The sequence below is a fragment of the Dromiciops gliroides genome, chromosome 3, assembly GCF_019393635.1.
Source record: "Dromiciops gliroides isolate mDroGli1 chromosome 3, mDroGli1.pri, whole genome shotgun sequence".
NCBI classification, from domain to species: domain Eukaryota; kingdom Metazoa; phylum Chordata; class Mammalia; order Microbiotheria; family Microbiotheriidae; genus Dromiciops; species Dromiciops gliroides.
In genome coordinates, this window is record NC_057863.1 from 95,280,568 (window position 1) to 95,293,252 (window position 12,685).

Below are 12,685 nucleotides of genomic sequence, written 5' to 3' on the forward strand. Positions count from 1 at the left end.
AAGAAATGCCATATCAAAAAGATATCTTTGTTAAATTAATTGCCTCCTAAATAAATAATTCATGAACATATTTCATCCATAATAATTCAGTATAATTCACTTTACCATGTTATCAAGTGTGTAGGCTATCACACAAAAACTCTCTTGTTTTATAGAATTGGGTACTATTTGTTAGAGTGGAATTCTTCCTGAATGTTACACATTTCCTCAAGTTTGAAGCAGTGCCCCTCCCCTTTGAAAGCTTACATATGTTACTAACAAATGTGTATGAGTGATGCTAGAGATATTTCTTCCCTTTGAAATAATGATTCCAAAACTTTAGAGTTTAGCAAAGTCCCTCCCCTCTGGTTTCCATGAGTTAAGAATATGTTTAAAAAAACGACAACAACAACAACAAAAAACAAGTCCTAAGCTTTGCCACACTGTATAAAAGGCATCACCAGAATGAGCATGAGGCCCTGGAACTTGATAGCCATTGGCCCAGATCATGGTTTCTGGACCTGGACAGATTTTTAGAAAAGGAGCTCCAGCCCTTGAGGACCTCATCTTATAGGGAAATATTGGTGGCCACAGAGGTTTGAGAACCATTGCTTCAAGTTCTGTGTTTATTACTAAGAGTATCACCTGCTAGTAAATGTAATGTTCCCTTTTTTTCCCTCAAACGTAAGTGAGTTGAGCTACTGTCTAACCAGTATTTATTAAGCACTATGTACCAAGCACTGTGCTAGGTGCTGGAAAAAATCTCTCCTCACAAGCAGCTTGCATTCTATCCTTTGTTAAATCCACCATTGGCATATACTTTCTCTTATACTACAACTGAGGCTCATTTCTAGGCCTTTAGAGGGTGGTTTCCCACACTGTTATATTAAAAAAAAAATGAGCTATAGCCTGTAGATTTCTCTGTTAATTTTCTTTTCTCAGAAAACCATGCTTATGGCAGAGGGAACTTGATCCTTCCAGTTGCTATGGAAGGATTTAAAATAAAAATATCTATATTTGAGGATTGTGGTTAAGATGGTGGTGTGAAAGGTCATGGAAAAACCCAGTTCTCCCACATGTATTCCAGAAAGATCCAAAAATAGCACTGGCACAAATAATCAAAGAGAAATTACAGTAAGCGCCTTCTTCCAGCTCATGCCTGCACAGACTTTTTCATCCACCAGAGAAGTGACTGCCATCGCAAGTAGACCAGCCTAAAGCCAACCAACACTTGTACTGGATATGGTCCAGGAATGCCTGAAACCTATAGACCTTTTTAACCTAAGAGAAAGGAAGCCCAGGGTGAACACATGGAAAAGCCTCGTCAGATTCAGAAACCCACTACTGCCTGAGTCTGATCGGAGTTACCTCAAAAGTCCTTGAAGCCTGAAGTGGTCTCTACTAGAGACAGCAAGCCCTGAGGACTTGGAGAATCTGGCTGCATTCTGACCAGAATACCTGGCAGAAGGCCATAGCAACTGATCTGAGATGGTCCAAAGAGCACTGAAGACAGCAACATCTTGAACTAGATGATCAGATGGAGCTAAAACTTGTTAGCTCTCTGAGCATCAGAGGAGGCCCAGTTCAGTAACAGGAGGCCAAGAAATGTGTGGATTTGATTTGATTGTATATATTTACTTATTACAAGTGAGGGCTTTCTTTTTTCATTGTTCAGGTATAGAGAGGATATAGTGATGGTGATGCTTCCACAAGGGGTGGAGATGGGGAGGGAGGAAGTGTCACTGAATCATTTTTTAAATACCCAGAAGAAAGCAGAATGTTATTCAGAGGAAGATATAGACAAGTGGGATGGCTTTGAAATTTTTATGAATTTGTTATTTTTTTCCCAAAAAACTCAACCTGTACCTGGTAGACATTTGCAGTTTCAGCTACAATCCTCAGTTTCTGTTCTTCTTAAATAGAAATATTCATGTTTGCTAGTGTTCTGGGTTCATAATTATAAAAATACAAATAGATAGATATATTATTTCATCATACTTGGGAAAGGGCAGCTAGGTGGCACAGTGGATAGAGCACTGGCCCTGAAGTTGGGAGGACCTGAGTTCAAATCTCACTTCAGACATCTGCTAACTGTGTGACTCTGGGCAGGTCACTTAACCACAGTTGTCTTAAACACCCAGGGCCATCTCTAGTCGTCCTGATCTATGTCTTGTCACTGGACCTAGATGGCTCTGGAAGAGAGAGTGAGGCTGGTGACTTTGCATAGCCCTGCCTCACTTCAGTTCACTGCAAGTCATGACATCACCTCACAATGTCATGGTCCTCTTCAAGAAGAAGGATAAACAACAACATCATACTTGGGAACTGAGAATTTAGAACTGATATTTAAGTGCTAAGTTGTGACACTGATTTGTTCTCTTTTTCAGTCACCCAGTGAAGTTTATTCATGGAAGAGACAGTCATCTTTGGGCACACCGAGCATATTTACTTCTAATTTGCATAAAGGACAAAGCACATCTGGAAGGCCAAAACAGAACAATTGTGTGATACTGTTAGATACTAATCAAGTGGTCAGAATCTTGCCCCCCGGAGATGTACCTTTAAAAGAAATTTTTCCAAAAGGTAAGAAAGTACCAGGTCCTTAACATACCAAAAATGAACAGTTATTTTGCTTTGTTTTGTTGGGACTAAGGGGGAAGAAGCATTCTATTACATGAGTCCTTCATATTTAAAAAATTACCAGGATAGGAATTAGACTTGGGATTTCATCGATATAGGAAAATCTCAGGTGTGGAAATTCCCTCTGGCAAAGCAGCTGAGCACCTTCTCTGTACTTTAGAGTCTTATGCGTTGTCCAGAGCACTGAGAAGTTAAGGGCCAAAGACCATATAGCCACCAAGTGTTCGAGATGTGTTTGAACCTAGACTTTCTTGACTCTGGAGTCAGTTCTGTATTTGCCACCTCATACTGCCTCTCTCTAAAAAAAAAAATAATAATAATAATACTGTGATAATTTCTGCATGAAGTTGAATTATCCAAAGTAGAATTGTAAAATTATCTTTCAGTTAGGTCAATCCCTCAGGCAGTGAATATTTGATAAATGCCAACTGTGTACCAGGCACTATGCATGCCTTACACTGCTTGATAGAAGGAAAGGCAAAAGACAATCACTGACCTCAAGGAGCGCCCAGACTAAATGAGGAGAGCAATATGCAAACAGCTGTGGTCAGACAAGCTATGTACACAGTGAGTTGGAAATGAAAGGAAAGTCACTCACATCACTCAGGTTGGAAAAAGATGTCTGGTAGCAATAGGGTTTCAGCTGGGAAGACAGGAGGCAGAGATGAGGAGCGGTGGCCTGGCATGGATGGAAGATGGCCAATGAAAATGCCCAAGCAGTGCTCGCTTCGGCAGCACATATACTAAAATTGGAACGATACAGAGAAGATTAGCATGGGGGGCAGCTAGATGGCGAAGTGGTTAAAGCACCGGCCCTAGATTCAGGAGTACCTGAGTTCAAATCCGGCCTCAGACACTTGACACTTACTAGCTGTGTGACCCTGGGCAAGTCACTTAACCCCCATTGCCTGCAAAAAAAAAAAAAAAAAAAAGAAAATGCCCAAGCAAAGGAGAAAGTCCAGATGGTCTCCGAGGACCTTTCCAGCTCGGATATCTAAGAATCTTGCAAGGATGAAGCTCCTCAACAATATCTTGGCAAGTTTTCACTTGCTGACCTCTAATAATGGGAACTCCCTTGAGGGTAATGCATTACCTTTCTGGACATCCCTGCTTGTTGGAAGTTTGGGAGGAGAAATCTGATTCCTCCTAACTTGTATGGGTTGGTCCGAGTTCTACACTCTAGTTCCAGAAAGAATAAACCCTAACTCCACGTCCACATGAAAACCCTTCATATGCTTAACAGCCATAGTCATGTGCATCACCAGCTTCATTAACTAAATTTTCTCATGTGACGTGGTTTTGACACCCTTTACCCTCCTGGTTACTCGATTTGGGGCTCAATCTACCTTTCTAGTCCCTGTACTTCTTAAAATATAGTGCTCAGAACCAAGCACAGGATATCAGATGTGGTCTGACCAAGATGCAGTAGAAAAATCCCCACCCCCTTATTTAAAACACCGTGATTCTCTTAATGATACTTCCCAATCCCAAGGTGCTGCATGACAAACACAACCTTCTTCCATGCATGCTCTGTAATCATTAATCTTGGAACAACATATTATTTTAACCAAGTTGCAAGTGACTGAAGGGCAGTGGACAGGTGTATGGTTGACCTAAGTAAGCCATAAAATTTCCAGTCATGACAAATATCAAGTGGAAAAATAGGTATCACCAGGAAAGATGTATGATCTGAAAAGGAAATGATCTGATCACCCCATGATGCTGTACTAATCCCCATGAAATGTAGAGCGGCAGAGAGGAAGGCTTCCAGTGAATTGTATAGATCCTTTGGATAATCTTTGAGAGAACTTGAACCAAAAATCACAAGAAAAGCATATAGGCTGTATTCTTGGAAGGAGGACCCATCTGAAAATCACAGAATTTCAGAGAGAACTTAGAGCCCATTTAGTCTAACCAGTACCTAAAAAAAGACCTCCTCTTCAGTGTACCTAAACAGGATTCTTTAGCCTTGGGACCTTTTGCCCTGAGGCAGCCTGTTTCCCGTGAGTAGATCTCTGATTACCAGGAAGGTTTTCCTAACATTGACCCTAAATTTGCTTTGCAGCTTCTGCCTATTTCTCCCAACTCTGCCTTGTGGGATAAGCAGGACAATCAATTTCTTCTGTTACACGATAGGCCTTTAAATACTTGTAGACCGCTCTTATTGCCTGGAATTCTTCCTTCTGCAGCTTAAACAGCCTCAGTTTCTCCAGCTGACCCACAGATCACATGACCTTAAGACCCTTCCTCATCTAATGGTGTCACACTCCACATACACACTCCCCAGCTTATCATCCTTCCCAAAACATGGCACCCAGCACAGTTTTTCTCTTGGCAGACACCTTTCTGTATCTGGTGGCCAGCAGCACAGCACAAACTGCCTTTAGTGGTGAGTGTACCGATTCCTTTTGTTTGTAACTGACTTTAAATGCCACCTAGATGGTAAATGCCCCGAGAACTTATATTCTAAAGTCTCTGACTTCAATACCCAGGCTCAGCTGTGTGTTAAAACATTCAGAATTGACTGACAAGAACTTGGCTGACTTGGGGAGGAAATCTGGCCACCATCCTTGTCTTCTTTAACTCCATCTTATAGTCTAAGGTCAATCATGAAGTTTTCTCCTTTCAGATAACTCATTTCCTAAATATTCATGTCATCTGATTTGTTTTCAAGCCAGTTAACTTTCATTTTGGTCATTTGTCAAATGCTTACCAAAAATAACTTTCAAAACACTTTCTTAAAGGGCTTTGAGGCAGCCAGTCCTAATGTGCAAGAATGTTTTTTAACATTAGAAATTAAGTAAATTTCCTTCTTGAAATAGAGGACACAGTCAAAATTGCCTCTTTCCTTCCTCTATATGCCATGAAGCTAATTTGTATTTTTAAAGAGAAGAAAGTTACTGGTAAAAATGACCATTAAGAAAATTACTGCTACTATAGCTTTATGCCTAGCAATAGTATAGCAGTGCTCATGATAGTCACTAAGCTTCATATTACTATTTACAAAAAAAAAAAAAAATCAAATGTGTGTGCTCTAAATGAGAAGCAAAATATGTGGGGAAGGTGATCAGCCAGCCTTCAGGCTTCTCACCCTCAATAGTAACTAGTCCTGATGAACCATCAGACCACACCCTTCTATAAATAATTCAAGCTATTTAGGCCAAAACATAGCAATAGAAAGGGTCAAAAGTGATGTATTATGCAGCACTTTGTAGTTCAGGCAAGACCGGCCTAGTCTCAGACAATAAATACTCTTTCCAATATAGCTCTTGAATTAGAAACCAAGGTGGTGATGACCCAGACTGGTCCTCCTCAAGTTTGTAGCATTAAGTTTTCTCTGGCACATGCCCTTTGTTTTCAGTACCTCCCATTCCCTCCTGCCCAGTACTTGCCTGCTTCCCCAGTGCTTCCGACAAGTTAGCCCCTCCTGAATCTTCCTTGAATGAGCAATGAGCACCCCAGGCTTAAATACTTCCTTCCCTTCCTCCCTTACATCACCTCAAATGAGAGTCCTAGGATCATGGAGGAAATTTAAATGACATCATCTCCTCATTTCACAGATGAAGAAACTGAACCCCAAAGAGGAGAGGGGACTTGCCCGTGGACACACAGGCGTCCTGGCAGGTCCAAGCTTTGGACTTTGGTCTTCTAGCTCCAAGTCTGGCACACTTTCTCTGGCAACACGTGATTCTCAACTGTAAGATTCTTCTTACTTCCCTGCAGCCAGTGCTAGGGAGGCCACTAACTAAATAATTTAAGGAACTAATTTATAGTAAGTTTTTGGTAAATGATAATGGCTCAGTATGTTACCCCACTCTTCCTTCCTACTTATCACAGTTATATTTTATAGCTAACTTTAAGTCGTAACCAAGAGAAGGAGACAGTGTGCCAGACCCCTGGAAGAGATGTTTTTTCAAAAGTCTTTTAATATCTCTCAGATTACATCTTGTGGACAGCTGCCTACTCCAAGCAGACATAGGACCAACACCTGGTAGTGACTTTATAATACTGGTTAAAATGGATATTGTAATGATGAAGAGCCAGCGTTATGTAACCTTTGCCTGGTCATCCTTGTGCCTTACCAAAGTGTAATCTTAGATCACTCCCCCTTGGTCTTTCTCTTCTGCCTCTGTTCCTGTCCTACTGAATGAACCTAGAGGAAGTCATACAACCAAGGTGACTGGGTCAACTATCAATTTGTATTCTCTGATCTCAGTGGGACCTTTAACAGCAGTCTTTTTATTGGTTTGTTCTTTTTTTAAAAAAAATAGGTGGGTTTTTTTGAGGCAATTGGGGTTAAGTGACTTGCCCAGGGTCACACAGCTAGTAAGTGTTAAATGTCTGAGGTCAGATTTGAACTCAGGTCCTCCTGAATCCAGGGCTGGTGCTCTATCCACTGCGCCACCTAGTTGCCCTATCGGTTTATTCTTCAACTCACTTTTCACAAGCATTAGTTCTAGACTTTTTCTTCTCTCCCCAAGCTTCCTTCCCCACCCTCTTAACTGAGGACCTAGACTCCTACTTTAGTGAGCAAATTTAGGCTATTTACCCTGAGCTCTTTCTTCTCCCTCCTCTTCATCTCTCAACCCCTTCTCATCATCTCTCATTTTCTCCTCCAGTATGTGATGAAGAGGGGACTCCTTTTCTCATCAAGGCCAATCCTTCTCCATATACCCTTAATCTCATACTCTCCTGTCTCTTTAAGACCCAACAGTCATCTTTCTAATTTCCAGACTTTCCCTTGTGCCCTCCATTCTGCCTAGAAATTTGCTTTTCACCCCATTCTTAAAACACTTTCATTCAGTTTGGCCATCCCTTCAAGCTGTCATGCTATATCTCCCTTCTTTTTCCCAGCCAACTCCCCCAAAAGATTGCTAAGTGCATCGCCTCCACACCCTCCCCGCTCATATTTGCAGTCTGGCTTCCAACCTCATCACAACTAAAACAGCTTTCTCCAGAATTACCACTGCTCTTTTAATTGGCAAATATAATGCCTTGTTTCTTATTCCTCCTCCTCCTTCATCTCTCTGTAGCATCTGACACTACTTACCAGCCGCTCCTCCTACATACTTTGTCCTCTGTGGGTTTTCCTGGCACTACTTTCTCTCATGGTTATCCTGATGTTTGATAGTGCCTTTGTAGTCTCCTTGCTAGATATTATGTGAGTCTTGTCCCCTAACTATACTTGTACCCCAAGTCTCTATCCTTGGCCTTCTCATCACTCTCTGTGTTCTGCCACTTTATGCCTTCATCGTCTCTACTCAAATGAAAATCTACATAATCTTCATAAGATCTATATATGCAACCCTAATCTCCCTTGTGAGTTCTAAATCTACATTAACTCCCTATTGGACATTTCAAGCTGGATGTACAATCAAACTCAATATATCAGAAACCAAAGGTATTGTCTTTCCACCCCCAAATTCATCCATATTCTGAACTTCCCTAGTTCTGTCAGTGATACCACCGTCCACCCAGTCACCTTCACCTCCAACCTAAATGTCATCATCTACTCCTCATTCTCTTCTACCCCATATATCTAGTAATTTGCCAAATCTTACCAGTTTTTAGCATCCACAGCATTTCTTGTTTCTGTCATTCAATCCATAAGCATTTAATTGCTTCCTGTGTGTCAGGGGAGGTGGTGGGTGGGGTGGGGGGCAGTGTTAGGAGAAGGGAATGTACACGGTCCTTGCCCTTCTTTACTCATGAAGCTACTTTAGCCCAACTTTAGGCCTCATCACCTTTCACACAGAAGCAAGAGCCTCCTCATTGTCTCCCTGGCTCAAGTCTCTTCTCTCCAAACCATCCTCCGTCCAGTGGATCCATCCAGTGATTTCCTTTAAGCACACTTGAAACCACATCACCCCCCTGTTCAGTAACTTCATTGGCTCCCTATTACCCCCAGAATCAAATACAAAATCTTGTCTTTGGTATTTAAAGCCTTCACAATTTTTCCCTAACCTGCCAGTTCAACCTTACGTGTCACTTTCCTTTGTGTACTCTTCCATCCAGCCAAACTGTCTTTACTGTTTCTCACACATACACTCCTTTCCTCTCTGTCCCTCTGCAGCAGCTGCCTAATCACACCAGGAAGGTACTTTCTCCTCACCTTCTCATCCCAGCCCCTCATTTTGCAGATGAAGAAACTAAGGGCCACAGAGGTTAAGTGACTAGCCAAAATTCACACAGACAGTAAGTGACTTCCTATTGGCTCCAGGATAAGATAGAAAATCCCGTTTGGCTTTTAAATCCCTTCATAACCTTAAACTTCCCAGTCTTTTTATACCTCACTACCTATCATATACTCTACATCCAATAACATTGGCCTTGCTGTTTCTCACACTACATCTTCCTCCTCTCTGTATATTTTCTTTTTTTTTCACTTATTTGGAATTTTGTTTTTTCCCCCAATTACATGTAAAAACAATTTTAACATCCTTTTTTTAAATGTTGTGTTCCAAATTCTCTTCCTCTCTCCCTCCCCACCCCCTTTAATAACTCAAGCAATTCAATATAAGTAACACATGTGTAGTCATGCAAAACATTTCCACATTAGTCAAGTTGTGAAAAACAGATACAAAAAACTTCCTCAAAAGAAACTAAAAAAATTATTCTTCAATCTGTGTTCAGACATGATCAGTTCTTTCTCTGGAGATGGGTTGCATTTTTAATAAGTCTTTCAGAGTTTCTTGGATCATTGTATTGCTGAGAATAGCTAAGCCATTCACAGCTGATCATCTTACAATATTGCTATCATTTTATATACAGTACATTTCACTTTGCATCTGCATCAGCTCATGTAAGTCTTTCCAGGTTTTTCTGAAAGCATCCTGCTCATCATTTCTTTTTTAAAATTTATTTAGAATTATATTTTTCCCAAATTACATGTAAAAACAATTTTAATGTCAGTTTTTCAAACTTTGTGTTCCAAATTCTCTTCCTCCCTTCTTCCCCACCACCCTGTAAGAATGCAAGCAATTCAGGGGCAGCTAGGTGGCACAGTGGATAAAGCACCGGCCCTGGATTAAGGAGTACCTGAGTTCAAATCCGGCCTCAGACACTTGACACTTACTAGCTGTGTGACCCTGGGCAAGTCACTTAACCCCCATTGTCCCACCAAAAAAAAAAAAAGAATGCAAGCAATTCAGTATAAGTTATACATGTGTAGTCATGCAAAACATTTCCACATTAGTCAGGTTGTGTAAGAAAACAGACCAAAAGAAACTTGATAAAAAGAAACTTTTAAAAAGTATGCTTCAATCTGTATTCATTCAGACACCATCATTTCTTTCTCTGGAGATGGATCACATTTTTCATAAGTCTTTCAGAGTTGTCTTAGATCATTGTGTTGCTGAGAATAGCTAAGTCATTCACTGATCATCTTACAATATTGCTGTTACTTCGTATATAGTACATTTCACTTTGCATCAGCTCATGTAGGTCTTTGCAGGTTTTTCTTTCTTTTCTTTTTTTTCAGGTTTTTCTGAGCATCCTGCTCATCATTTCTTATAACACAATAGTTATCATAATTTCATCCCACAATTTGATCAATCATTCTCCAATTGATGGGCATTCTCCTCAATTTCTATGCACCAGAAAAGGGCTGCCATAGATATTTTTGTACATGCAGGTCCTTTAACTTTTTGGTTTTTATCTCTTTTTGGATAGCAACCTAGTAGTGGTTTTATAGTATAGTATACTAGCATGGTTTTATAGCCCTTTGGCCATAGTTCCAAATTGCTCTACAGAATGTTTGAATCAGTTTACAACTCCACCAATAGTGTCTTAATGTCTCATTTTCCCATATCCCCTACAACATTTGTCATTTTCCTCTGCTGTCCTATCATCCAATCCAATAGGTATGAGGTAGTACCCTAGAATTGTTTTGACTTGCATCTTTCTAATAGTGAGAGCATTTTTATATGACTATAGATAACTGATTATTTCATCTGAAAGCTCTTCATATCTTTTGATCATTTATCAGTTGGGGAATGGCTCTTATTTTAATAAATTTGACTCAGTTCTCTATGTGTTTGAAAAATGAGGCCTTTGTCAGATAAACTTGCTTCAAAATTTTTTCACATTTACTATTTCTAACTGAATTTCCTTCCATCCTCCTCTCTCCCCAAGCTATTTACTCTATTCTCTATTTCCTTTCACCCTATCTCTCCTCAAAGGCATTTTGCTTCTGACTGCCCCCTCCCCTATTCTGCTCTCCATTCTATCACACATACCCATCATCCCCTTCCCCTTATACTTTCCTGCAGGATGAGATAGATTACTATATCCAATTGAGTATGTCTGTTATTCCCTCTGAACCACCCCCCAGCATCTGCCCCATCTTCTGCTCCACTGTATAAGCTTTTACCTGTTTCTTTTATGTGAGATACTTTACCCCATTCCACCTCTCCCTTTCCCTTTCTCCCAGTGCATTCCTCTCTCACCCCTTAATTTTATTTTTTTAAAGATATCATCCCTTCATATTCAACTCTTACCTGTGCCCTCTGTCTAAATATACTCCATCCAGCTGTCCTAATAATGAGAGAGTTCTTATAAGTTACAAGTATCATCTTCCCATGTAGGAACGTAAACAGTTTAACTTTTTAATATCCTTTATGATTTCTTTTTCCTATTTACCTTTTTATGCTTCCCTAGAGTCTTGTATTTGAAAGTCAAATTTTCTATTCAGCTCAGGTCTTTTCATCAAGAATGCTTGAAAATCCTTTCTTTCATTTCATTTTTTCCCCTAAAGGATTATACTCAGTTTTGCTGGGTAGGTGATTCTCAATTGTAATCCCAATCCCTTTGCCCCCCTCCCCCAGAAGATCAAATTCCAAGCCCTCTGATCCTTTAATGTAGATGCTGCTAAATCTTGTGTTATCCTGACTGTGACTCTATAGTACTTGAATTGTTTCTTTCTGGCTGCTCACAATATTTTTTCCTTGACCTGGGAGCTCTGGAATTTGGCTATAATATTCCTGGGAGATTTTATTTTAGGATCTCTCTCAGAAGGTGATCAGTGGATTATTTCAATTTCTATTTTACCTTCAGGATTCAAGAATATCAGGGCAGTTTTCCCTGAAAATTTCTTGGAAGATGATGTCTAGGCTCTTGTTTTGATCATGGCTTTCAGGTAGTCCAATAATTTTCAAATTATCTCTCCTGGACCTATTTTCCAAGTCAGTTGTTTTTCCAATAAGATATTTCACATTGCCTTCTATTTTTTTATTCTTTTGGTTTTGCATTATTGTTTCTTGATTTCTCATAAAGTCATTAGCTTCCATTTCCTCAATCCTCATTTGTAAGGAGTTATTTTCTTCAGAGATCTTTTGTACCTCCTTTTCCATTTGGCCAATTTTGCTTTTCAAGGCATTCTTTTCCTCATTGGCTTTTTGTACCTCTTTGACCATTTGGCCTAGTCTGTTTTTTAAGGCATTATTTTCTTCAGTATTTTTTTGTGTCTCCTTTACCAAGCTGTTGACTTTTTTTTCATGATGTTCCTGCATCACTCTCATTTCTCTTTCCATTTTTTTCTCTACCTCCCTTACTTTATTTTCAAAGTCCTTTTTGAAAGCTTCTGTGACCTCAGAAAAATTCATATTTTTCTTGAAAGCTTTAGATATAGGAGCTTTGACTTTGTTATCTTCTTCTGAGGGTGTGTTTTGATCTTCATTGTCACCATGGAAACTTTCTAGGATCAGCATTTTTTTCTGTTGGCTCATTTTCCCAGCCTATTTCTTGACTATTTCAACTCTTTGTTGAAGTAGGGTACTGCTTCCAAGGTGGAGGGAACACTGTCTCAAGCTTCAGGGGGTTTGTACAGCTGTTTTCAGAGATACTTCTAGAAATGTATAAATATTTAGTTCTTCCAAGGTGGTGTGATTTAAGGAGAAGTATGTTTACTACTCTCCTGGCCTGTGCTCTAGTCTGTAAGCAAGCACAGGCCTGCTTTTCTGCCCTGGAAGTATGAACAGAATCCTACTCCGCTATGGCTGCAAGCTCTTGTGCTCCTGCCTCAGTGCTAGCAGGGAGATCTCTCTAATCTCCTTCTGGCCAATTGTTC

The 12,685-nt window shown here is 40.1% G+C and overlaps 1 protein-coding gene and 1 pseudogene across 1 annotated transcript in view; both read left to right on the plus strand.

Annotated features, from left to right (window-relative positions):
- The window catches only part of VWA8 (von Willebrand factor A domain containing 8), a 411,604-nt gene that overhangs the window by 261,417 nt on the left and 137,502 nt on the right, over positions 1-12,685 (plus strand). The window contains exon 35 of the mRNA XM_043992994.1: positions 2,367-2,562. Coding sequence (XP_043848929.1) covers positions 2,367-2,562 — 196 coding nt within the window. The remainder of the gene's footprint in view (positions 1-2,366; positions 2,563-12,685) is intronic.
- On the plus strand, positions 3,339-3,397 carry LOC122752327 (annotated as a pseudogene).